The sequence below is a fragment of the Aythya marila genome, assembly GCF_965140915.1.
Source record: "Aythya marila genome assembly, chromosome: 10".
Lineage (NCBI taxonomy): Eukaryota > Metazoa > Chordata > Aves > Anseriformes > Anatidae > Aythya > Aythya marila.
Genome location: NC_139051.1, coordinates 14,991,736 through 15,016,873, shown reverse-complemented (window position 1 = coordinate 15,016,873; position 25,138 = coordinate 14,991,736). Strand labels below are relative to the sequence as shown.

Below are 25,138 nucleotides of genomic sequence, written 5' to 3'. Positions count from 1 at the left end.
CTGCCAGCAGGGAAGCTGTGTTTGACTGGGGAGGTAGTAAGATGATTCGAACACAAGAGCTGATAGTTTCAAGTAACTAAAACTTAACCTCAGCACATAAAGCGTTATTGTCCTGCCACAGCAGTCCTCTGTCCGGGAGAGCACAGCTGCAGGGGAAATAAATGCTCCTCTTCTTTTTCTTTACCCTTTCTTTCTCTCTCTCCCTCTCTCTCTTTTTCTTTCTCTTTCATTCTCTCTCTCTCATCTGTTTAAAAATGGGGACCTCATATAGATTTGCTGGCATTGGCCAGCAGTGGGGCGTGGGTGCTGAGCTCTGAGGGAGCCGTGGTGCAGGGCACTGCAGGGCAAAGTCCCTTTAATCCTGGGAATTACATCCCAAGCAAATCCATTGATGGGTGTGGATTTAGTTGAGATCCAGGTCAAATCCTGGCCCCATTGAAGTTAAATGGGAGCTTTAGCTGCTGGTTGCAGAGGGATCAGGGCTGGGAATTGAGCACATCTGCCCTGCCAGCCTCTGCATCCCCTTCCCCGTGGGGTGACTTGTGCAGCAGTTAGGATGTCTGCAGGCACCCCAGCTGAGCTTTCCCTCTCTGTCTCAAGATCAGCCACAGCTTCGCTCCTTCTCAAACCCCCATGAAACCTCACCGAGCAGCAACCACTGCTGATCCTTCAGCTCCTTCTCAAGAACATCTCCTGACACAGAAATGGCTTGTTGCCACATGCAGGCAGCGTGAATGCCAGCTTCCGCCAGCAGCTGTTTTGGACATCGAAGCATCTGAGGACACCTTTCCATCTTGGAAAAGCACTGCCATCACCAGCGTCGCACCAGGGCTGCCACGGAACTGGGAAAAGCGCTTCCAGGCAGGTTGTTCTTCCTCAAAGTGTTATCAATGGGGTATGGTTGTGTGTGTATATATGTGTATATACATATATATATAAATAAAAATCTAAAAGGAAAAACCCAAAGCCCAAGCTGGTGTAACTAGGAGCAGACTCCATGCTTTCCACAGTGATGCAATGAAATGATATAAAAAAGTAAGTGTTTGAAATCTTGTTTTAGAAGCTCTTGTCCCCGGCCAAAGGTGATGAAGAAGCACTACTGGCAGCGTTATGGTGAGGAACACATGAAGATGCTCCAGCCCTGCAGGTTCTGCTGGTCCCCAGGTGCTGGGAGCTGCAGGCTCCTTCCCAGGCACTTCCAACGCACCCCGCAGGCCGCATTGCTCGACTCATGCAGCCGTGTCACTTTTCAGGCGGTTTAGACAGTGTTTATGAAGGTAAGAAGACTTTTCTTTTGATTTTTTTTTTTTAAGGAACTCACTATTTTCTTGAATTCCTCACCCATGCACGTCAGTGGGTCTCAGACCAGCTGGTTTTGGACGCACTCGGAAATCCCCGCAGGGACTGTTTTCTGGCAGGGCTGGGATGCGCTTCCTGCTGGTAGCTAGCCTACTGCAAAAACGTTTCTTTTTATTTAGTCGCATTTATTTATTTGTCCAAACACACAGCAGCCCAAGCGTGTATTTGTGTATGTGTGCTCAAATGTCTTCCAGAAGCCACTCCTACCACCCCTGCAAAATAGTTTGAGGATGATACAAGAACGATAAATATCTGGCCAAGGGGAATGTTTTGGAGTGAATGAACGGGAGTTGTGAATGGAGATGGCTGTGGCAGCACAGCACCGTGGTGGCAATGATTTCACCCAGCGTGGGACCGGGAGAGCAGAGGCAATGCCCCTGCATCCCCAGGGAGAGGCAAAGTCCAGGAGTGCCCAGTGAGGAAAGTCCCTCGCTCAAGCAAGACACTTCATGCCCCATTCAAGCTTTTGTGCTGGCCTGGATTGAGGTCTGGGTTTGTGCTTAATTCTTCATCCTGAAATCCACGCTTAACTCAACGTGGGCTTGGAAAGGGGAAGCAGGGATTTGTAATCCATGGCAGGAATTAGCTGTGCTATTCATAAAGGCTTTCAGCTTAATCATGGAATATTTTTTTCTGATTCATAAGAAATTCTAGTACATGGGACTGAAATAACGTCACTTTATCATTAATACCCAGGGAAAGCCTCAGGGATTGTGTCCCTGTTAAAAGATGGTTTACATTTTAGTAAAATACTGCCTGTATAGGTATGTTTCTGGACATGTTTCTTTTTCTTTTTTTTTTTCTTTTTTCTCTCTTTTTTTTTTTTTTCCCCCTTTGGTCTTGGGAGCTAGTAAAGGGTTTTTATTTATTTATTTTATTTTTTTCAAGTGTCTTTGCTACAAGCTATTCGAACTTCTCTGAGGGAATGTTTTTGCCATTACTACTGAGTTGGTGCTTTTTACAAGGATTAGGAAAAATGAAAGTTGAAATTAAATCCAGGAATAATTAAATCCAGTAATAATCAAATCCAGTTTTGAAATCAGTTCAAAACCCACACCTTTTTGACAAAATGTCTCTTTGAAACCTCTTGATGAATGGTCATCAACTCTTCAGATTCCAAGCCCAGCTCCAAATTATTTGCTGTTTGGGCAAGAAAATGCATGCAGCTGACCTGGGTGCTGAGCTCCCCTCAGCCGAGGTGTCCTGGCAGTGGAAGGGTTGCTTTTCAGACCAGTATTGGGTTCTCAGACAGAGGTACTGCGTGGTGGGATAACGTCCTGGGGGCATCAGTACTTCCCCTGGTGCCTCACCGTTGCTGTTAGCACACCCGTCTCACCGTGCTACAGGAGGGGATGCCAGACTCTGAGTCCAGGGATTTCTCCTCCTGACACTCCTCTCACAGGCACAGGGCACCCAGAGCCACAAACTGCTCTGCATCCCCCGAGTCATTTTCTCTGCTTTATGGGCCTCCTCCTCCTTGGTCTTTTTTGGAATGTTTTGTTCAAAAATATTGCAGTGATGGGAAATGGTTTTGACAGACAGTAGATCCAGCCTTTTTTCATCGCATGCCCTCAGCACTAAGGCAGCTAGGGTTAGAAGACCCAAATATTTTCCAGATGACGCGCTCCTCATCTGCTGCTGCCGTGGGTGCTGGAGAGATGCAGGAGGACTTGCCTAACAGCTGGTGGCAAACTGTTCTGCAGGCAGAGCCGTGAACCTGCCGCTTCTTCTTCTTGCCCAGGGCAGTGGAACAATCTCCAGGCTTGGCAGAGGTTTGGGTTTCAGATTCTCAGGCCCATGCATGACCCGCACTGCAAACCACCCAGCTTGATGGCTGACAGCACGGGGCTCCACGGACCACTCCATGGACTCTTCCCTGGCCCCCATCTCCTCTTTAGCACATTCGCATCTCCTCTCAGGATGTCCAAGGACCCCACCACTCTTTGACTTGAATCTCCAGCTCTCCTGGGCTCCTTTCTTCTTTCTGCTGCCCGTAATTAGGGAAATCTCAGACAATGGACCCATGTAGGAGTGGGAATGGTAGTTGATGTGGCTCAGGCTGGCTGGTAAAGACTGCCATAAAGGACTCCACAAGGACAAGGAATCTCTCTACATGCACCTTGATCCCAGGGTGGAGTTTTTCCCATGTTGGATGGAAATAGCCTGATGTGGGAATGTGCTCATTGCACTGAAGGGGTTAAAAGCCTGCTCCCTCCTCCTAGGCTGACCCTGGAAAATACCTCTCAGCCAGGGACTAAACGCAGGACAGAAACTAAGGCTCCTAGGATACCAGGATACAAATAACACAACTTGTTCCACAAGCAGTGGAAACCAGCAAAGCCGGGTTTCCTATGGTTGGTGTCATGGGGCAGAGTTTCAGGGAGGGCTTTCGCTGGCTGATAAAAGCCAAACATCGCGGGGCAGCAGTGGGATTCCTTCCTTCTTGCCAGCCACCAAACTTTACACAATTTAAGTTCTTGTAATAACTGGGAGCCCCTGCTCAGCGTGGGGACAAGGTTGGGTTCCAAATTAAGCCCAGCAAGGATGTGCTTCTTGATTTGTTCCTCTTCAGGATCTGATGGAAGCTCCTTTGCAACGCACTGGTGAGGAGGAGGATGACGAGGAGGAGGGAGCTGCTGTGTCATCTCCCTGAGGGTGGCAGTGGGGCCACCAGTGTCCCCTTGCTCTCAGTACCCAGCGATGGGAGCAGCTCAGCCTGAATTCATTCTGCTGTGAGTGATGGGGGGCCCATTCCTGTCCCCCCTGCCTGGGAAGGACTCGGCATGGATCGGACCCTCCCTGCTCTCCTGAGCCAAGACAGCTGAGATGCTTACGGCTCTGGTGTTCTCAACAACTTGCCCTGCATTTTGGGGGGTGAGAGGAGTCATGGTGGCTAGGGGGCTGTTTTGTGAGCCGGGCACTTTGCAGGAGGATGGCACAGACTGAGGTGACCGCTTGCTGCAAATGCAACCAGATGTTACTGATGTGCTTTGCGAGACTAATGGGAAGGGAGGAGAGGGTCTTTATGTAAAGGGAACGAAGCTGGCAGATGACTGCGCCATCTATGCTCAGCCTTGTCTCAGCCTATTTATATAAATCATGTGAAACTCAAATTAGAATTGTATCCATCTGCTCTGCTGCAAGTCGCTCTTCCACTGGTAAAGCAAGCCAAGAAAACGTTCTTAACTCTGTAAGATCTGCCTCTAGCGTGAGAAAGGTTCATATCCACATCCCAGAGCCAGTGGCGAGGCTGTACATTGCCATGGGCTCCAGGACATGAGCAGAAGAGCTCCAGGGAGAAGCAAGGGCTACCCTCAGGGCTACAGCATTTCTTGGCCTCCAAGGCTCCCCACCATGTGCAAGAGGACATGGGTCACTCACCTGTCTCATGTCTGACATAACCATGGGTGAAAGCGTCGGGCAAATCCCTCATTGCCTGGCTGCCAGTCTCAAAGGCAGTGCCCAAACACCAGGGTGTTAACACAACGCAGGTAGGGAAGTGCCCCCTGTTGTCTCTTTGCATCTTCTCGTGTTTTCTGCTTGTAGCATCTGCCTCTTGCTGGATTTTTCAGCCTTTCCTTCTCGGGGACTCTCTTACACAGTCATTTGCTTTAGAGGTGGCCAGTGCTGTGCTCGGAGTGACCTTGGGCCCTGGGGACGTGGCACCTTGGGCAGCCGTGGCTGCAGCTCTGCCTCACGCACGGCCACGATCCGTGCCAGCAGGGCACACGCTGCTTGTGCAAGTGTCCTGTTGGATCCTGGCCGCGAGTCAAAGCTCTTACAAAACTTCAGCAGCTCATGGCCTAAAACCCAGCTGCGGGCATGGGGAGTGGTGAGGGGAGGACACTGGGATGGAGGCCGTGCAAGAGTGATGCCGGAGCGGGGAGGAAGCCAAATGAGTCAGCGAGACAGGCGCCGGGCCTGCTCCACAGCCCGGTAATTTCTAGGAAGTGCATCTGCCCGCACACACGGGTGGTCGCTGAGGAAAATGGTGACTCACCGAGCGATCTTCTGACCCCTCTGCCTGGCTTTCTTGACATGTGCTGCTTTTCCCATCATGGAAAACAAAAAAACATCTCCCCCACCCCAAACTGAGGATGTCAACAAACAGTTCGGGGGTAAACTGGTGAAGATGGCATGGCAGAGGGACAGTTGGTCAAGTCTGTGAGAGATGGAGCCAGATCTAAACAAGGCACAGCCTCACTGGTACAGAGCAGAAGGAAGGCAGCACATGTGCCTGAGCAGCTGGATTTCTGCATGCTCTGTTAGATTTCCTTAACATCAAGTGAGTCTCTTCCCTTTTTCTTTCCTTTTTAGCAAAACAGGAGTGGAAGCTCACCAAAAGTGTCTTCAGGCAGAAGTGGGGAAGGGCCATGACGTGATGAACCCCATGGCCCCTTGGCCTTGGCTGGCAGGTGGAGGCAGACACGTCTGGATGAGATGCTCGGTTTGCAACCAAGAGGCAGTGGCCACCTCCAGCAGATCTCCCTGTAGCTGAACGTGGTGTCCACATCAAAATTCATCTCGGTGAAAGGCCTTTTCCCAGGCATCCTCCATGCTGTGGACAGAGGGTGTTTGGTACCCACGGAAAGTCCAAGACTGCGAAGCCCAAGACCTGCAAGAGGGAGGATGCTGCTGGTGTCTGTCTGGAGATGCTGCAAGTCTTCCAGACGGGCCTCTGTGTGCCATGAGCAGGATGCCTGAGTTCCTCGTTGAAGGCCCAGACCACCTCGTTTGCACAGAAAAGCCACTTGCTTCTAGCGGTTCCTCCTGGCCGCTTGCTGCAAGCACCAAGGGGCTTTGCAACCACCTTTTTGGTGGTTGTCTTCACATCTTAATGAAATGGTAAACAGGGCTGGGAAAGACTGGGGAAGGTTGCGATGCTCCCCTGTGCTTGCAAAAATCCCGTGTGTACAGCAGCAAAAGTGATTCTGCAGCACTGCAGCCGTCAGCGCTCCTGGCAGGGCCACCCTCTGGTGCTGCCACCCACATGGCTGCTAACCTAACTCCCAGCACCTCTCCTTGCTCAGCCCTGAGACTGCAGGCAAGGTCTGTTCTGGACCCTTCTGCAGCTGCTTCAGCTTCGGTTGTGCCTGGGACCTGCTCAGGAGCTGAGGAGGTCTCCCTGGCCTGCTGCAGGCATCGAAGCCCCCTTGCTGCTCTCCCAGAACAGCTGCTGTGATGGATGTGTGGCTGGATCAGCACTTTATGCTGGATGTGGCCCCCACTACAAGTCAGCATTTGCCAGCAAATGACATTTTTTTTTTTCTTTCAGTTTTATTGCATCAGAGTCACTCTGCATTTTAGATCAGAGGCTCCAGAACCTTTAGCACAGGGGAAAGAGCTACAGATAGTAAAATCAATAATAATAATAATAATAATAATAATAATAATAATAATAATAATAATGGGGGGGAAAAAAGGGTCCCGGAGATGCAGTTTTGTCATCCTGCATGTTACAGCATTGCTGGCTGCCTTGGGCTAGCACCACAGCTTGCTTTCAGCTGCAGCATGTGCCCTGTGAAGGCTGGAGTGGAAGTTAAGGAGAAATAAAGTGGCCAGGCTGTGCTGGGACAGCAGCGACTGTTGGTGGAGCCACCAGGGGAATGGCTCCGGCATGGAGAGGCTGAGGACTGTGCCTGAGCTTTTATGTCTGCATTCATGAAAAACAGGTAAGAAATGTTCCTGGCTTGGTCACCCACTTCCAAGCCCATTCTTAAAGCCAAGAATGTGAGTAAAAAAAGGATTAAACTGTTTTTAAGAGCTTTAATCACATAAAATGGAGATGGTCAAAGTGTTTGTGTGAGGAGATGTCTCGCACCAGTATGTGTTTCTCTCCAAAAGGGCTGAGATTAATTTTATTTAGAGGGGCAGAAACAGAGGATTATAAAACTGGAATGTTCTGTGATGCAAGACTGCTGCTAGATTCATTTTTTTAATTCATTTTTTATAAACAGGCTTTTAATTCAAGTTGTCTCAGTCTTATTTCTCTCCCAGCCTCTCCTGTGCAATGCTGGCCTGTTTGTGTCTGGGCTACTGGCAGTGTGTGTTTCAAGTTCTAGCCAAGTATGTATTAAAATAAAGCTGCAATCTGCCGAAAAACAGGTTTTAAGATGGAAACAAATAATTAGAAACACGCAAATTAGTGTATGTCTGACAATAGGTTGAGCTCTGTACAAATTTAAACAAAGCTGGAAATCACAGGATGCAAGTGATTAAACCAGAGGCAGGGTCTAAATGTTGGCTTTAGCAGGTCAGGTGAAAAAGGTGTTGGGAAGGGGCAAACCTGGGCGGGTTTTTCAAGGGCTGTGCACCCAGAATTGAGATAAAACAGTAGCATTTTGGGGCCTTTATGTAAGACAACACGTTTAAAGAATGGGTGCAGCAGAGGTGCTTGCTCAAGGTGCCCATTTGAACACTTGGAGTGCCGGGACATCCACAACTTCTCTGGGCCATCGTGGAGCACCACGAACCTACACCAGTGGGGACGATGTGGAAATGCTCTCTGTGGTTTCCTTCCTTTGACACCAGCTGCTTTTACACCTCCAGCCTCAGGTGGTGCGGGCACCCCAGCCCCGCCAGCAACCCCTGGCTTGGTAGCGGCCAGTGAGTCCCCTGGGTGGCTTTCCAGCAGTGACTGGGAGCAAACTGGTTAAAAATTCGTTGATTGCTGGAATTACAGCGTGCCTGTTTCTCTTTGTGCGCGTGTGTGTAAGCAAGCAAGGCACAATAACAGCATAGATTGTTCTTCTGCACCCATTGTTATGGAAATTGCCTTAGAGACAGTTGCTCTGCCGTACATTTTTAGAAGCACCAGCAGGAAAAGCACTCGGAGGAGAGGAAGAGCACCCAAGGCAGTGCCAGCACTGCCCCTTCCTCAGATGCTTGTTGGGGATTTGAGCTATGAGTGTTTTTTTGCCCATTCAGGCAGAGGGAAGGAGCCTCTGAAGGAAAATCCCCATCTGTGTCAGCCTCCAGAGGAGCCTTTTGGGCTGCGTGTCTCAGCCTCCGCTGCTCATCCGCAGTTCGGGCAAGGGATTGCGTGTCCCATGCTCGTGCCTGAAGTTTTCAGGAGTCCTTCCCTCTGCCAGCAGTGCCTCACTACTACAAATGGCTCCATTTTAGTCAAAATTAGTTTTTTCCTACTGCTAGATGCCACTTTATCTCAAAAAAAAAAAAAAAAATCAAGAAGAATTCCCCATTGGCTCGGTGTGCTGAAGTGCTGTCCGCCTGTGAGCTGGAGGGGAGCTAGCCCTGTCTCTGATCCGATGCACCTCGTTCACCACCGTGCCTGAAACAAGGCTTCTGATGCTCCCACACCTCCCAGTTTCCAAAATACCCCAGGTGCTGGTGTAGGCGCTTTGGAAGCAGTATGTGTCCATGAAATCTTTGTCCTTCCCTCACACTGGTGTTTTGGAAAAGGCAGAAAATGACGGTGCTCTGGAGCCCCTGAGTCGGTTGTGACCACTGAGCACCAGAATGCTGTAGGGGCCTGCAGGGCTTGCAGGCACCCTCTCCTTCTTCCCAGCCAGCTCCAGTTTCCTGGTCTGAATTAAATGGCCCTTTTGGGTTCTTCTGCCACACCAGCTTGTCCCTGCTTTGAGAATGAGCTTTCATCTGAAAGGATGGTGGTTGGGCCAGCAAGGAGTGTTGCATGGTGAGGGTTAGGGCTGTTCACCTCCTATTTGCATTAAAATGCCCAGGCCCACTCCGTTTTGACCCAAGAAATCATCTTTTGTCTCAGTTTCAATGTTTTTTTCTCTTTCAGGAGAAGAAAAGAGGCAGGAGGTCTGGGCAGGAGAGAGCGGTTCTGGAGAGAGGCTCGGCTCTGTCCCCTCCCAGCACCCCCAGCCTCGTGGCTATTCCTCCTGCTGCATCCCAGAGCACTCAAGAGCTGGTGATGATGGTGGCAGAGGCTTGAGGGGACCTTGTCATAAGAACGTGGACACTGGGAGTCACAAGCTGGTGGCAGAATGCCACTGAGCAGCCTGGTCCACGTTGGATCCGTGGGTCCTTAGCTGCTCCTCTGCAGCCCCCAGGCACTATCTGGGGCTGCACATGCCCACGGTGGGGTCAGGAGGACCTCTCCATCCTTCTTTGTAGCCACTACAGCTGAAAAGATTCTTCTCTGTGAACCTGGGAAGCTCTTTATCCAAAGGGTCCCTTGTGTTGCTACCCCCAAAGGCTCCACTCAGCAGTCAGAAGCACGAGATTAACACAACCCTCCAACAGTTTCTTCTGAGAATGAAAATATTGGAGGGGTGGGGAAAGGTAACTTTGTATTTTAGACTCTGATCCTTTTAAGTTTCTTTTACTGTCTTTATCTGCTTCTATCGCAATGTTTGGAAGCCCTGTGGTGGTATTTTATTTTATTTTATTTTGTTTTGTTTTGTTTTGTTTTGTTTTTGGTTGGTTTTAATGTGAAAGCAGAGATTTTGGGGGCAGGTAGCTGAAGCTTGGTCACAGGGACTGACAGCCCTGGGCCATGCCTGTCTGCAGATGTCGGATGCCTTGTTTGGATGCCTGGCTGCTTTACAGCAGAGAAGGACACTTTAATCTTTATCCTGAGCTTAAAAATAAATAAATTAAAAAAAAAAAAAAAAAGGAGAATGGAGAGAAATATACAAAGTAGGCCATGACAACAGAGTTTGTGATCATCTGAGATCTGCTCCTAATTAACAGCAGTTCCCGTCCCAGAAATCATACCATTCAGCAAAAGTTAATCATCTTTGCTCATACATACAATGCGCTTCAAAAGGGAATGAGTCACCCTCATTGAAATGTCTAATGTTATGAAATCCAGTGTGACTGATGTAATAGACCCAGCTTAGCTCTCCAGATTGGCTGGGAGCACCAGCAGCAGCACTCAACCCCTAAGTTGACTTCATTGAGTTTTGCTTGTTTGTACCCAGGCTGGCTTTAGCCTTTAGATCCTAAAATAAACTCTCAGGGAACAGCCCAAGAAGAAGCTGGGTGGACTCATGCCTGGCAGAGGGCAGGCAGGGTGGCAGTACCGAGCCTGGTGGTCCTTGCCCCCTGGCATGGTGCTGCCCAGTGCCACCTCTGGGAACAGAAGCACTCAAATCCCATTGCTCTACGTGTCTAAGCAATCACAGGCCCAGGGATTTATTCTCCAATTCTTGGTTCAAAGAGGAATGTACGTTGAATTCAGAGCTAAGATCCTGCCTTGATATCAGCTGTTCCTCCTTAAATTAAATATTATTACCTGCAAACATTTCCTTTAAGCACTGGGAGCTGTTTGCTTGGTGTACTTTGTTTAAATGTCACCATATGAATTACTGAAAGTAATTTAAATATTTAAAGTCATATACTGCAAGTCTAATTTTATTCTGAAATAGTGAGCCAGACTTGCAGCTGATGCAGCCGATAACAGCTCAGTCTGGCACCCTTGCTTCCTGTCCCAGTTCTTTAAATTAACAATTTGCATTTCCAACACCTTTCACCCAACAAGTCTGGGCTCTGAGATTTTTTTTCTGTTTCAGTGCGATGTCACTTTTCCAATAGCTTTTACTTGACATGAATGCCCGTGGTTTCCAATGAAATAATGTTTCCCCTGAGAAATGCCACCACCCAGGCCAAAGCTTTCCCGAGCTTTCCCAAGAAAGGTTCTGGCCACTTGGAAGCTCCAGCTCCTGGCAGCAGCCCACCCGGAGGAGCTGTGCTCTCACCAGGGCTCGTTTCTACATCCTTGTGCCCACCCAGCCTTCTAGTTGTGCTGCAGGCACCTCCTCAGAGCATCTGTCTTGCCTGGTGGCCTCCCTGCCCCTCACTGTCCAGAGATGTCTTGCTTCCACTGTAAAGCTCATTCCCCAGGATGTATTTGCTTAAAGGTTGCCTGGTCACCTCTTTCTCTGCCTGCTGTTGCCTCACTGTTCAAATCAGGAGTGAGGAAACGGTGACACGCAGGCACAACACGCCTGTGTGTCCCCAGGCCGTGTCCCTCCTCCCTGGTCAGCGTGGTGCATGGGCAGGGTGGGGGAGACCTTGCATCTCCTCCAGAAGGAGGGCTCGCTGTGCTGTCACTTCTGGTCACAACTCTGCAGGGCAGGGTGTGCCCCCTTTCAAAACTGGGTTGTGTCTCGGTGCACACTTCATTTTACATTCATATCACGGGCTGTAAAAGCGAGTCAAGGGGAAGCTGGAGGTCCACTGTGTAATTCTCAGATGGGAGCGTGTGTCTTAAAGCCCATCTTTTCCTCCCGGGTCCATCCCTTGGTCTAATAAATGATGTGAGCTCTCCCTGCCCCCAGGCTCTGTGTGTGTCCCTGGGATGTCCCAGCTATAGCAGCTGCATGTGACAACAGGGCCACAGGGGGACATTTCCCCCAAATCCCCTTTGGCCACCAAAGCCGGTCCCTTCAAGCTGTGCCAGAGCAAGGCCCAGGCCCTCAATAACCCTCCAGAGATGCTGTCAGCAGGCACAATAATGCACACGGTGTCTTGGGCAAGATGTAACAAGTGCCTTCAACAATGACTGCTTATGCATTGTTTCCTCCTGCTAACACCACCAAGTGCCTTGTCTGCTTTGCTTGCTGGAGGAATAGTCTGGACTGAAGTTCCAGAAAAGCTTCCAGGCTGTCATGAAACAGACAAATCGCTCAATGCTGCAACAAGGGGCCTGGAGAAAATATGGGGAAATAGTGGACCCTTCCTTTGCAGCAAGTGGGTGATGAGGCCAGGCAGAGGAGGAGCAGGAGCTGCAGCCAGAACAACTTCGCTGGGTCTCAGCAGCTGGGTAGGCGCAGCAAGGTCAAAGGACAGGTCTGCTGCAGGGCATGCTCGTGTGTCCTTCCTGGAGGTCTGGCTGTTGTCCTGGTCAAGAGAGGCTGTTACATGCTTGACTTCCCCACAGGGGATGTTACCTCCATGGAGCTCCAGTGTGGAGATGCAGGTTTAGGACCTACTTAGGTCGCCCCTCTGCTCCACTCTTGTGAGCCCCCACCTGGAGCCGTGCCTTCTGCTCTGGGGCCCCCAGCATCAGAAGGACACAGAACTACGGGAGCAAGTCCAGAGGAGGCCACGAAGATGAACAAGGGGCTGGAGCACCTCTCCTGTGAAGGCAGGCTGAGGGACCTGGGGTTGTTCAGCCTGGGGAAGAGAAGGCTCCAGAGACACTTTACAGTCACCTTCCAGTGCCAAAAGGGGCCTACAGGAAAGCTCGGGAGGGACTCTGCCAGGGGTATAGTGATAGGACAAGGGTAATGGCTTTAAACTAAAAGAGGGTAGGTTCAGATTCGATATTACAAATGAATTATTTACTCTGAGGGCCGTGAGGCCCTGGCACAGGCTGCCCAGGGGAGCTGTGGCTGCCCCATCCCTGGCAGTGCCCAAGGCCAGGCTGGATGGGGTTTTTGGCAGCCTGGGCTGGTGGGAGCAGTCCCTGCCCATGGCAGGGGGTTGGAGTTAGATGGACTTTAAGGTCCCTCCTGATCCAAACCATTCCGTGATGCTATGAGCAGGGGTTGGGGAGCCAAGCTGGAGAAGCAGAGCTGAGAGCCCGAGCTCATTTTAAGAAGTGCCCAGTGGGTGGTGGAGCTGCTTTCGCAATGGGTTCTGGTAAAAAACCTACATCAGGAAGCTCACACTTAGCCTCCTTGAAACAGAAATACTTCTCTGCAGGAAATCGCTTCTTGCAACCAGCCTGGCTGACTGGGAGAAACAGCCAGGGAACTGACGTGTGTGGAGGGAGGGCTGAGGATGCTGAGCCCGTGGAGCTGGGAGGCTCTGGGTGTGCAAATGGGTGAGAGCAGAGGCATGTGGAGAACAAACACCAAGGGGCCCTGCTGTCACTGCCCTGCTTGCTCTTCTCTGCCTTCCTGTTCTCTACGGACGATTTTATTTTGGCATATAAGTGAGAAAGGGTTAGAAATGGGTCATGTAGGTATATAGGTATATATAGGGATATGTAGCTATAGGTACATATCCTCCACAAGGGAGGATGTAATAAAGGTGGTGGCATGTGGCTTTCACACCTGTTCATTAAAAGCCTGCTGCTAAAAAGGGTAGAGAATCTGAAATTTTCTCCAGTTTTCTCTCTGGAAGGAGCCTGGAGCCTGGGAAGCAGAGGGAGGGGAGCAGGGAAGCCGTTGTTGCTGCTATCCCCGTTTGGTTGGATCAGAGGTTGCCCTGACGGCTGGCAGAGCCTGTGGGGACTCATCTGCTGTTTGTCCCTTTCTCTCCTGGATTTTACAGAAAGTGTGGGGACCTCCCAAGCTGTCATTGAAACAGCTCTCCCAGCCAAAGCAGTGTGAAAAGTACTCAAGTACTGGGCTGATATTTCCAGATAAATTAGGTGGTGGCTCTGCAGATTGGATTTTTTTATTTTTTTTTTTTCTCCCAGGTGGAAGCAAACCCTTTGCTGTAAAAACGCAGATGATTCCTCAAACTCTGAAGATGGAGCCAGGCTATTCTCGGGTGCCCAGTGGAAAGATGGGAGGCAATGGGAACAAACTGGAGCATGGCATGTAATGGTTAAACATAAGGAAACACTTTTTCACTGTGAGGGTGGTCAAACACTGCATCAGGTTGCCCAGAGAGGGCGTGGAGTCTCCATTCTTGGAGATATTGGGAACCAACTGGGATGGGGTCCTGCTCCAGCAGACCTCGCTGTGATGCTCTCCAGAGAGACTTCCAGCCTCAGCCCTTCTGGGTGTGTGCAACCACTAGGAGCTGATCACAGAAAACAGACAGAGTTCTTGGAGCCTTGATTTTTGCTGCAAAGAGAAGATGATGTCCACCACAGCCTGCAACACTCTGCACACAGCTTTGCTCCTCCATGGCTGCCACAGAGCTTCTGGACCTACCTGGAGACATCTGCATGGTGGAAAGGTGGGAGCCAGCCTCAGGGGAAGCCTCCTACCCTGAGCCTCCTTCAGAAGGCCGGAATCTGGACGTGGATGCTCACTGCAGCTCTTGAGGGGTTTTCTCAACCTCGACGGTGCTTTCCAGGTCTGACAAGAGGCAAAGTTGATGTCAGAAGAGCCAGGTGGGAAGCAGGAGCAGAGGTCCATGGAGATTGAGGCTAATCCGGAAGAAGGAGGAACACAAGTGGAGGCCGGGCACTACGAAGGCTCTGTGAGGCCACACATGCCTCCTTTTACATTTGGCCGTGTGGATTCTCCTGCAGCAACATGCCAGAGAACAATTGTGGAGTCTTTGGCCCAGAATCCACAGACACCACGACATGAAAATCTCCAGCTCTAGTGCAAAAGTGCCTCCCAGAGAGGGACAAACGATGCTGTCCCATCTTGTAGAGGAAAAGTGGCAGCACCCAGCAACTCATCAGCCTGAGCTCCCTGCATCCTGGCTCAGCATCTCCACTGGCGACTACACATGAGCAACACGACCCTGGTCCTGCTGGACACGAGGCAGCTTCACACCGGCAGAATGAACTTGCCAGGGCTCAGCATCCACGCAGGATGGAGCCCAGCGGAGAAGCAGGGCTGTGCGAGGAAGGGGAAATCTGCTCCCACCCCCGGGAGCTGCCCGCAGGCTCACAGGGAGGGCTCGCTGCAGAAAGCGTCGCAGCGCGTAGATCCTCCCACTGATCGCTTGTGGGTGCAGCGCTTCACCAGGCCAAAGTCATCTGACATTTTTCTTGCGGGCGGCTGAAGCTAATGAATCCAGATTAGGCAGTGCGGAGGCTGGGGAGCTAGATTTCTGCTGAATATATATGAAGACAAATGTAAATTCTAAACTTTCTAGGGAGTATTTTTACCCTGGCTCAGCGTTAGTGTTGATAAAAATAGTCACAAATTAGTGCAGGAGTAGAGAGCGAATTTGGGCTTTTTTATTTTATTTATTTATTTGTTTAATTCGACTGTTAAAGCCATGCATCTATTTCTCTAGCAGGAGTTAACCTCTTACATGCAATAATGAAACATTGTGTAAACAATCAACAACTGCCCTTCCCTGACAGATTTACTCCTACGTCAATTAAGTGATCAGTGAAGAGAACCAAAGTTAAATTTTATATATATATATATATATATATATATATATATATATATATATATTATTTTTTTAAAGTGATTCAATCCAAGAAATTCAGCACTGCAAGGAGGATGCTAAGGATGGTGGCATCAAACCAGCTCTCCTGCCTGTTTCCCTAGCAGCTAAATGTGCTCGCAGAGGTGACAGGGAGGGAGGCACTATCTCTGCTCTACAGGTGGGAAAACCTACTGACTGTGCTGTTACCTCTTGTCCTGCCATGACTCTTGGTCCTTGTTTCTACAACAGAAGACAAAGACCCAGGTGGAAAATAAACACCAAAACACAGCCCTGGGTGGAAAAAAAGACATCAAAACCCAGTCCCCAGGCTCAGGAGGTGAGGGAGTGAGGAACCTGAGGTGGTGGCTGCCTCAGCATCGCAGGGGAGCAGAGAATGGATGAGGACAAAAGCACCCCAAACCCAAGACGTGTTACTGCACAGCGTTGTCCTCGTCCCCACGCACTTGGGACCTTCAGGGCTGAGCCAAAAGCTGCTCATTTCTGGGCAGACGCCGACCTTTGCTGGCACCAAAGCCACGTGCACAGCAAGACCAAACGTCACCAAAAGCTCCATCCTGGCCCCCGCTGCGTGCGTCCTCTCTGCCTCCTCTGGTCTCTGCAGGAAACCAGATGTGGGCACAGAGCTCTCTGCCCTCCTCTGCAGGGCAGATGCCCCAGGAGGAGGTGGGGGACGGGACGCAGGGACCCGTGGCCAGAGCCCCATGACTCAGTTTCGTCTCGCTTTTGGCTTCGCTGCATTTTGGAGCAGCTGACTGAAGAGGGCAGCAAGCCGACAGGCTGGCACAGCCTCCAGCTGCCAGCCCTGCCCGTCCCTGACCCCGCCACGGGCCTGTCCCCCCCACGGGGCTGTGTTCACCATAACCCCACCGTAACCTGTGCTCCTGCCACGGAAGGTGGGAGAAGCCGGGGGGCAGGCTCTATCGCCCCCCTCCCGATGTCCCCCGGCTCCTGGCTGGGCAGGCAGGGATGCCACGCTGCTGCTGGGTGATGTTCTCTGGCCCTCACCTTCACTGGCCAGAAATCTGGTCTTGTCTCTGCAGGTGATGTGCCTGGAACCTGTCCTGCTCGGGGTTTACGTGTTCACTAACGTGACCGCAGGACGGAGGTGAAGCGCATCCCTGCTGGTTTCACAGCTGTTGCTGCTGCCTCCCAAAGGGGAGCCCAGGAGCCCCCCTAAAATTCATGGCACTGAGCGTACCCAGTAGGCTGAGCAAGGGCTTTAGCCCCAGATGTGCCTTCTTTGCACAGCCCACTGCTGTTCCACTTAGGAATCGAGGGTACTTTGAGAAATGTTCTGAAAGGTCAGCTATTTTCACTGTGGCTTGCATAAGAACCTCAACATCCTTTGCTGCAAGAGTGGCGTTACTAACTTCCTACTGCAACACTGAATCACAATAGCTTCCCACAGCAACCAGCAGTAAAAATAAACTGGGCAAGGGGAAGTGGACAGCTTCAGCTGTTCCGCTTTCTCAGGCACACACTTGAGTCACAGAGAAGCAATGTAGAAGCAGACGTTGATTTTGCTGATAGCGATGAAATCCACGGACGGCCCTGAGCACGGTCCTGCTGAAAGCAGAGTTTTGTAACGGGATGCTCGACGTGCTCGAAGTTCAGCACGTTCCCAAGCGCAGCGTTGGTTCTGCAATCCCGTTAGGGTCCCTACTTAACAACCGGGCTAAAAGGAGACAGGCTGTGGCTGCGTGCTTTATCCAACCCAGCACGTATTTTTTTGCCTAGGCACACAGCTTCGTTCCAACAGCACCTTAAAGCCTGTTACAACTCGGGCTGTTTATGCGTGTTTGTGTGCACGTGTGCAGGGAAGGGGGGTGTTACAGGACGACATCTTTCCCATTACACAAGGCACATCCCAGGCCTTGACTTTCACCCAGCCGGGTCCCTGAGCCTGGCGCTGGGGCAGACCCAGAACCCTTCCCTCTGCGGCAGGATTTTCTGGGAAGGCTTAGAGCAAGGGGCTAGAGCGAGGAGAAGCCATTGCCACGAAGGAAAGGCTCATCTATCTATCTATCTATCTATCTATCTATCTATCTATCTATCTATCTATCTATCTATCTATCTATCCATCCATCCATCCATCCATCCATCCATCTATCCATCTGTCTGTCCGTCTATCCGTCCGGGGCTGGGAGCAGCTGATGCCCGTGGGGATTTGGGGCGCGCAGCCCCGGAGGCTGCCCCCAGAGGATGGCGGGGACCCCACGGGACCCCACGGGACCCCGCGGGCCCCCGCGCCCCTTCCCGCGCTTTGCAGCCCCGCCCCTGCCCATATACGGCCGCCCGCCTCCCTCCCCGCCGCGCCCTCATTGGCTCCTGCGGGCTTCGGGGGCGTGGCTCTGAGGAAAGGGGCGTGTCCCTCGCGGCGCGCCATGGCGGGGCGTGGCGCGCCGCGCTGTGCCGGGCCGGCCCCCGCCCCGCCCCTCGGGCCGCCCCCGCCGCACGACCCGGCGGGCCCGGCGGAGAGCCCCGCTTTAAGGGAGGCCGCCGGGATGGGGCGCGCCGCCTAGGGCAGAGCGGGGCCGCCGTGCTCCGGGCCGCGGGCAGCGCGCAGCTACACGGCCGGGCCGAGCCGAGCCGAGCCCAGCACAACCCAGGGAGCCGCGGCGGGGGTGGCCGCTGGGGGCCGGGCCCTCGCTCGCTCGCTGGCCGCCCGCCCGCCGCCGAGCCCCATGAAAACGCAGGTCTGGGGGAGCTCCCCGCGGGCGCCCATGGCTGCGGCGATGCCGTGCAAGAGCGCCGAGTGGCTGCAGGAGGAGCTGGAGTCGGGAGGCGGCCGGTCGCTGCTGCTGCTCGACTGCCGCCCCCACGAGCTGTTCGAGAGCTCGCACATCGAGACCGCCATCAACCTGGCCATCCCCGGGCTGATGCTGCGCCGCCTGAAGAAGGGCAACCTGCCCATCCGCTCCATCATCCCCAACCACGAGGACAAGGAGCGCTTCGTCAAGCGCTGCAAGGCCGACACCGTGCTGCTCTACGACGAGGCCACCGCCGACTGGCAGGACGGCGGCGCCGCCACCTCCGTGCTGGGGCTGCTGCTCCAGAAGCTGCGCGACGACGGCTGCAAAGCCTATTACCTGAAAGGTGAGCTGCCACCCCCCCCTCCCCTCCACTCCTCGCCCCGCAGCCCCCTCGCCCCATCCGACCCTGCTCCCGCATCCCCTCCCGCACCGCCGGGTGCAGCGATCCCCCCCCCGTTTTTCCCCTCGTTTTAATCCCCGGAACAAAATGGTGGGAGGCTGCCAGCGCCCCGCTGCCTTCTCCCCCCCCCCGACAGCGGTGGCAGCCCCCTGCCTTCCCCGCAGCCTCCCCTGCCCCGAGCCCAGCAGCCCCCGGCTGTGTCGCTGCAGCCCCCGCGGCTCCCCACGGGTGCCTCTCCCCTTCGGAAAGGGCCTCCATCCTTTAAATTTCCTCTCCCCCCCCCAAAAAAAAAAGCCGCCCGCACCCCCCATTTACTTTCCTTGGAAACAGCAGCCTGTCTGGGGGGGGCTGCCCTCCTTCCCCCCACCATAGGGCGATGCAGGAGCTGGGGTACTCAGGGTGCTTCCCCCCCCCAACAAGCCCTTTCCTGCGGTTTTGGGGTATTTTTGGGACCGTTTTAGGAACATCCCGGTGGGGCTGAGCGGAGCCCGCAGCCGCGCTGCCGGGGCGGTCGCTGGGTGGCGGCGTTGGGGCAGGAATAGCAGCGGAGCCGAGGCGGCTGTGCGGGGGAAGGGTGCGAAAGCTGCCACTTGCAGCCCTTTAAAAAAACGCTGCTGCTGCCGAACAGCCCCTCGGATGGGAGCCGGGGGAGCCCCTGGTGCGGGCAGGGAGATAGGCAGGGATTTGGGGACGAGCCCCCGCTGCACATCGCCTGCGCCAGGCTTCTTGGAAAGTGATGGGGAGGGGGGGACCCAGGCACCAAGCATAGGGATTGACCCCCTTCCCCGTGTCCCCTTTCCCTCTGCTCCCTGCCTGTGCTGGTGGGTGAAGCCCCCTGCCCATCCTGGCTTTGAGCTTCCCAACGAGCCCGGCTGCTCCTCTGCCTTCGCCTCTTGTTTCTCTCCCCTTCATCCTCCTCCTGGGGAGGAGGGAGCAGCTTTGAAGTTGCTCTGAGCTGTCCCTAACGGGCGGGGGGGTTGGGGGCGAGCCCCTTCCTCTGCCTTTTTCCGGGAGCCTCGGTGGGAAATGTTTCCAATTAAAATTCCAAAATGGCTCCTCGGCGCTGTCTGGCTGCGCGGGAGGGAGGAGGAGGAGGAGGAGAAGCCTTTTTTTCATGAATGGATGTGGCAGGAGCTATCTGTCCTGCTCGGTGACCCCGCCACAACCACCGAACCCACTAACAAAGTTTCCAGGAGGCCTTTCTAATTAAACCATTTGTCAGTGTCAGATTCTGGTGGCTGGGTGCTGGCTTCATGTTGCCTGGAAGGAGGCAGATTGGTGAGGTTTTTGCTGCTCTCCCTGCCTTCCTTCCCGAGATGTTGAGCTGAGGAGCTGGAGGGAAGTACTTGAGAGGTCCCATCCCTCCCCAAGCCTGCTTTGGGTTGGGTGAAGAACGAACCTGTGGAGCTGCCCTGTCACAAAGCACGTTTGCAGTGATAAATTAGGTGTGAGAATGGCTCTTTGGTGAAACTTATGGCTTTTTTCCCTGCTAGAAGGTGAATTATTTTATGGGGTTTTAGTGCCTGAGCTGGGCATTTGCTTGTTGTTCTTGCTTTATCTCTTCAGACGTGGATACTTCTGTGCTTTTCTGCCTAGGTGGCATAATAGCTCTTGCCTAAACTGCCCTAGCCCCGTATCTCAAGAAACGAAATGAGGCGAGATCGTCTCTTGCCATTTATTTTATTTTTGGATGTTTGTTTCTTTTGATGCAGTTGAGATTTGGCCTGTGTTTGTTAAACTTAGTAAGGAACTTTCTTTGCTTGAGACCCGTTTGCCCAGTAACAGGCGGCTGGGGAAGGCGAAGGAGCAGGGAGATGCCTTTCTCGGGCTGCTTTTTGGGTAGGTGGAGGCATAGCAGCCAGTTGCTGGCAGAGACTTAGTAAATAATGTGTGTGTTTGTGTGTGTTTGGATAGATGGATGTCCCATGTTGAAGGCTAAAACATCTTTCTCTCTCTCTCTCTCTCTCTCTCTGCCCCTCTCCTTCCCTTTCTCCATTCCCCCTTCCCAGGTGGCTTTAACAAGTTTCAGACTGAGTATTCGGAGCACTGTGAGACGAACCTTGACAGCTCCTCACCCAACAACTCCCCCCCAGCGTCTGTCCTTGGCCTGGGAGGGCTGCGGATAAGCTCTGACTGCTCAGATGGTGAATCCGACAGAGAACCCAGCAGTGCCACGGAGTCGGACGGGAGTCCCATCCCCAACAATCAGCCTGCCTTTCCAGTCCAGATCCTACCTTACCTGTACCTGGGCTGCGCCAAAGATTCCACCAACTTGGATGTCCTAGGCAAATATGGCATTAAATACATCCTGAATGTGACTCCCAACCTGCCAAACATGTTTGAGCACGACGGAGAGTTCAAGTACAAGCAGATCCCCATCTCAGATCACTGGAGCCAGAACCTCTCGCAGTTCTTTCCCGAGGCCATTGCTTTTATTGGTAGGTAGCTGGCAGAATTATTATTTTTTTTGTAGTCACTGTTTGGGAATGTGGCAAACAGCTTCCCAGGGCTGTCGCTGGTCTCTGGCCTCACCTCTCCGGGCTGTGGCATTGGTGTTAGCTGAGCAGCCAGGCAGCACGCTGCAGAGGCTGCATTTGGGGAGTCCTTCCCTTCTGAAGCTGGGCCCTCGTTCAGCATCTCAGCCAACTTACCTGCAAGTGGTAACAAACACCGGCCCTGGTGTCTTTTCCCCTTGTGTGGGGATTTGCAGCGGTGTGAGATGGCTGAGCTAAGGTGGTGGGGAGCTCTGGGTGCCTGCTCTGATGGTGGGCACCAGTAGGGGCCAACGTTAACGTGACTGGTGCCAGCAATTCCTTAGCCCTGAGTGTGGTTAAAGCTGGGGGGTAAGCTAAGGTAAGTGTCAATGAGTTAGTGATTATAGTTACACTGCAGAGCTCAGCTGGAAAAACTGCTGTGCAGGCAGCCCCTGAGACAGCTTGGGCTGGTCATGGAGAGGGGCACAGGGGCAGATGCCCTCTCTGAGGCTAGCGTTAGCTTGGAAAATTGCTTCATTTTCTGGTGGAAGCATCTGTCAGGCTGAATAGAGATGTACGCTTCCCCATGAGCTGCATTGTGTGTTGGTGACAGTCACTAGCCTGATCCATTCTGATCTGAGGGGAGTGAATGGCACAGGTAGTTGTTAGTACTGTAATTATTAAAAGCTCCATGGCTTTGCATGTGGTTGAAGATGCACTGATGTTGGCAAGGGTGAAGGGGACCTTTGCCTTCAGACTGAAAGCTCTGCTGGCAGTTTTGATGTTGCTTTGATGTCCCCAGTGTCATATCCCTCTGCATGTGCTTGCTGGCCGTGCTGTAAGGGCTGAAGTGGGGCAGAGCAGTGCTAGGTCCTTCTGTCCCCTGATATCCTGATTCTGCTCAGGAGCTGCTGCTGTGGTGTGGCAGCAGGGACCTGTCTGCACCTCCAGCACAGAGCGTGCTGCTAAACCTAATGAGTGAGATGGGGGGGTCCCTGCTGGGGCCTGTCTGCTCTGGTCAGGAGGTGTCCCTGTGAATGCTGTACTTGTGCTTCCCGTTTAATGGCAGGAAATGGAGGGATTACCTCACTCCAGAACCAAACTCCAAGAAACGCAGTCAGATGAAAGGCAGAAATTCGAGGGGGAATGTTGAATGGGGAGAGACCGGGGGGAGGGCTGGGTGATTGCCCATTGCACTGGAAGCTCTTGCCTGGTTTTGGAGGCTGGGACAGAAAACCTGTTGTGGCTCTGGTCTGGATTTTGCTTTGCCTGCACCTTCTTTGCCCATTGCCACGTTGGTGGTGCCGGTGTGTCTCTCACCAGTGTGGCTTTGCCCAAGGACCCTCTTTCTCCCTCCCCACCAAGCTCTCAGCCAAACGATGGCCCGCAAGTAGGGCTGCCCAGAAGTAAGCAGAGCCGTGTACTTGCATGCATTCAGCACGCTCAGAGCGTGTCCCTCTGTCAGCACCAAGATGTCAATTCATAAAGGGTTCACGCTGTTCTGGCTGTGCGAGAGACGATGAGTGTGTGTGTGTGTGTGTGTTTGTGCTTTTCAATCACTGGCCAGGGAGGGGGAATTTCATTGCTGTTCTCTCGCCATTTCTTGGTGCAGCCTGCATTCCTGCTCCCTGCTACCATTCATTCTGAGAGTCTCCTCCAACACAAGCGTTTGTTTGTAGTAAAGTGCACTTCTTTCCATCCTGAAGAACAATTTCACAATAAGGGAAGTTCCTGCACTTCAGACACTGCTTAAATTGACTTTGACTGCATTCGGATGACTTTCTAGTGGAAGGATTAGAACAGCAAAGGAGAATTGCTTGCGTGGTGTCAGGCTGTAGCCTTTTGTGCCAGGCAGCCTGGTTCTAGCTGGTGTGGAGGTGGCTGTGCTGTGCCCAGCATCTCGCTGGAGCTGTTGTCTGCAGCCTGGCCTGCCTTTGGAGGGTACTGAAGGTCCCTGGGGAAGGGATGTGCTGCCTGCTGCCAGGATTGATTTGTGCTTCTTAAGCGTCTGAGATACATGGCCTTGCCCAGCTGAATGGGGCTGTGCAGCATTGCTGCGTGGTGGGAATCCCTTGGGAGTGCTCTGGGGAGGGCTGTGGTGTCAGAGGGATGTAAGCTGGTGTCACTGGGAGCAGGGGATCCAGGTCTGGCAGTCATCCTGGTCCTGTGAGCCTGCAGCTGCCACCTGGCCCTGCTCCAAAGCCGTGTGTTTTTGGTGCGGAATAATAGACCCCCCCCTCCCCTTCCCCTTGTCTTGTTTCAGATGAGGCCCGTTCCAAGAAGTGTGGGATCCTTGTTCACTGCCTCGCTGGCATCAGCCGGTCCGTAACGGTCACGGTTGCCTACTTGATGCAAAAACTCAACTTGTCCCTGAACGATGCCTATGACTTTGTGAAAAGGAAAAAATCCAACATCTCCCCAAACTTTAACTTCATGGGCCAGCTCCTGGACTTTGAGAGAACTCTGGGACTCAACAGCCCGTGCGACAACCGCTCGCCCAGCGAACAGCTCTACTTCACCACCCCCACCAACCACAACCTGTTCCAGCTCAACACTCTGGAGTCCACATGAAGGGGACGCCGTCTGGTTGGGAACTCAAGCATCGAATCGCTTCTCTTGAGCATTTCAACTCTCACAAAAAGTATCCGTCTTGCCAGGCAGCTCTGAAAGGACTAGCTTCTCTGGGCAGAGGTGCCCGATTGCTGCTTTAAGAAGGCTAATGCCGTTCAGTAGTATCCTGATCAAAGTGGTTTGAAGAGGTAGCCTTTTTACAGGGGGTTATTTAATACGGGCGATGTTACAGTGTTTTGAACGCAGCTGTTACCGGCAATAACCGCTTTCCTGGGTGCATTGGGACTGTCAGAGCATGCACACGTGCGAAGAGCTACCGGGGTTAGCTTGCTGTGGAAAGTGAGGAGATTATGCACTTGGAAACCTTGAACAAAAGGTGTTGGGCCGAGACTGTTTTAAAACCCAAGTTTACTTTTTTTGATTTAAAAAAAAAAAAGGAAAGGTAGATCTTACTCGAGCTTTGGGTTCAAACTCTTTTTAAATGTGTAAGTTCCTGACTGTTTGTACAGACGAGGTTGCAAAACCAGTATTTTATTCTGTTTCTTGTTTGATCATTTATTATTTTTTTAATCAAATGTTTATATTGACCAAATGCATTTTGCACACTATGTGAAGCCTTGGTATGTCCTGGCATATTACTGGGTACTCCAGAGAGAGATACATGCTGCTGCTGTTGTTGTTAGCATCTGGTAGGAAGCTTTGTTATGTGTGAAGGCCAGTTGGGCTTAAACGCAACCCCTTCACCACTCCTGCACTCACAATCACAAACTCTGCACTGATTCAGCCAAGGTGACTAAGCCGCAAGCTTTTTTTTTTTTTTTAATGCCACCCCTGCCAAAAACAGTTTGCTGTTGCCAGTGGTAAAACTCTTGTAGCCTCTATAGAGTTGGTAGAAGCATGTCTGAGCCCAGCTTCATTCTCTGCTGCCTGTTGACTGACTTAATGTCATCCAGCTGGCCTGAAATCATTCCAGCTTCCCAAGTAAAGAAAGGAGTCGTGATGTTGGCATTCCTCGTGCACACTCGAGTCTTTCCCACATGTGCGTGTGCGGGGTGGGGGAACGTGGCAAGAGCCTGGAGCGGAGTGAGGGTTGCATGGCAGGGTGGGACTGAATCATCACGTGTGGAGCGTGCAAGGGAGTGGAGAGATGTGGAAATGATGACAAGAGTGTTGTAACAGAGAATTTATATATATATATATATATTAACTGGCAAATTCTGAGATGATTGGAGCTTTCAACAGAGGTTCTGATTTTTTTTTCTTCCTCTTTCGAATAACTTTATACCGTGCCTTCTATTCTGAGAAGACTTGTTTATATTTCTGGCTAGTGTTTGGCAAACACCTTATACTGAGCCGGGAGGGGGAGGAAGTGGTAATTTCTGGGAGGAGGGCAGAACGGATTTGGATTTTTTTTATTGGCTGCAATGTAGTCCCTCCTTTCTCCCCCCTCCCTGGCCACTTTAACTCATGTAACTGAAAAAAGCCACGGATTTTTCTAAATATCCAGTTTTTGTACTTTTTTCAAGAAAAAGAAAAAAAATAAAAAAAAA

General features: G+C 52.2%; 1 protein-coding gene across 1 annotated transcript; it reads left to right on the top strand.

The window, feature by feature from the left end:
- The first annotated feature begins 17,879 nt into the window (after nucleotides 1-17,879).
- Nucleotides 17,880-24,886, top strand: DUSP7 (dual specificity phosphatase 7). The gene is made up of 3 exons (XM_082767872.1): nucleotides 17,880-18,486; nucleotides 20,553-20,981; nucleotides 23,281-24,886. Exons 1-3 carry the CDS (start codon nucleotides 18,075-18,077, stop codon nucleotides 23,586-23,588), a joined length of 1,149 nt encoding a protein of 382 aa, XP_082623998.1. The 5' UTR covers nucleotides 17,880-18,074; the 3' UTR covers nucleotides 23,589-24,886.
- The last annotated feature ends 252 nt before the right edge of the window (nucleotides 24,887-25,138 follow it).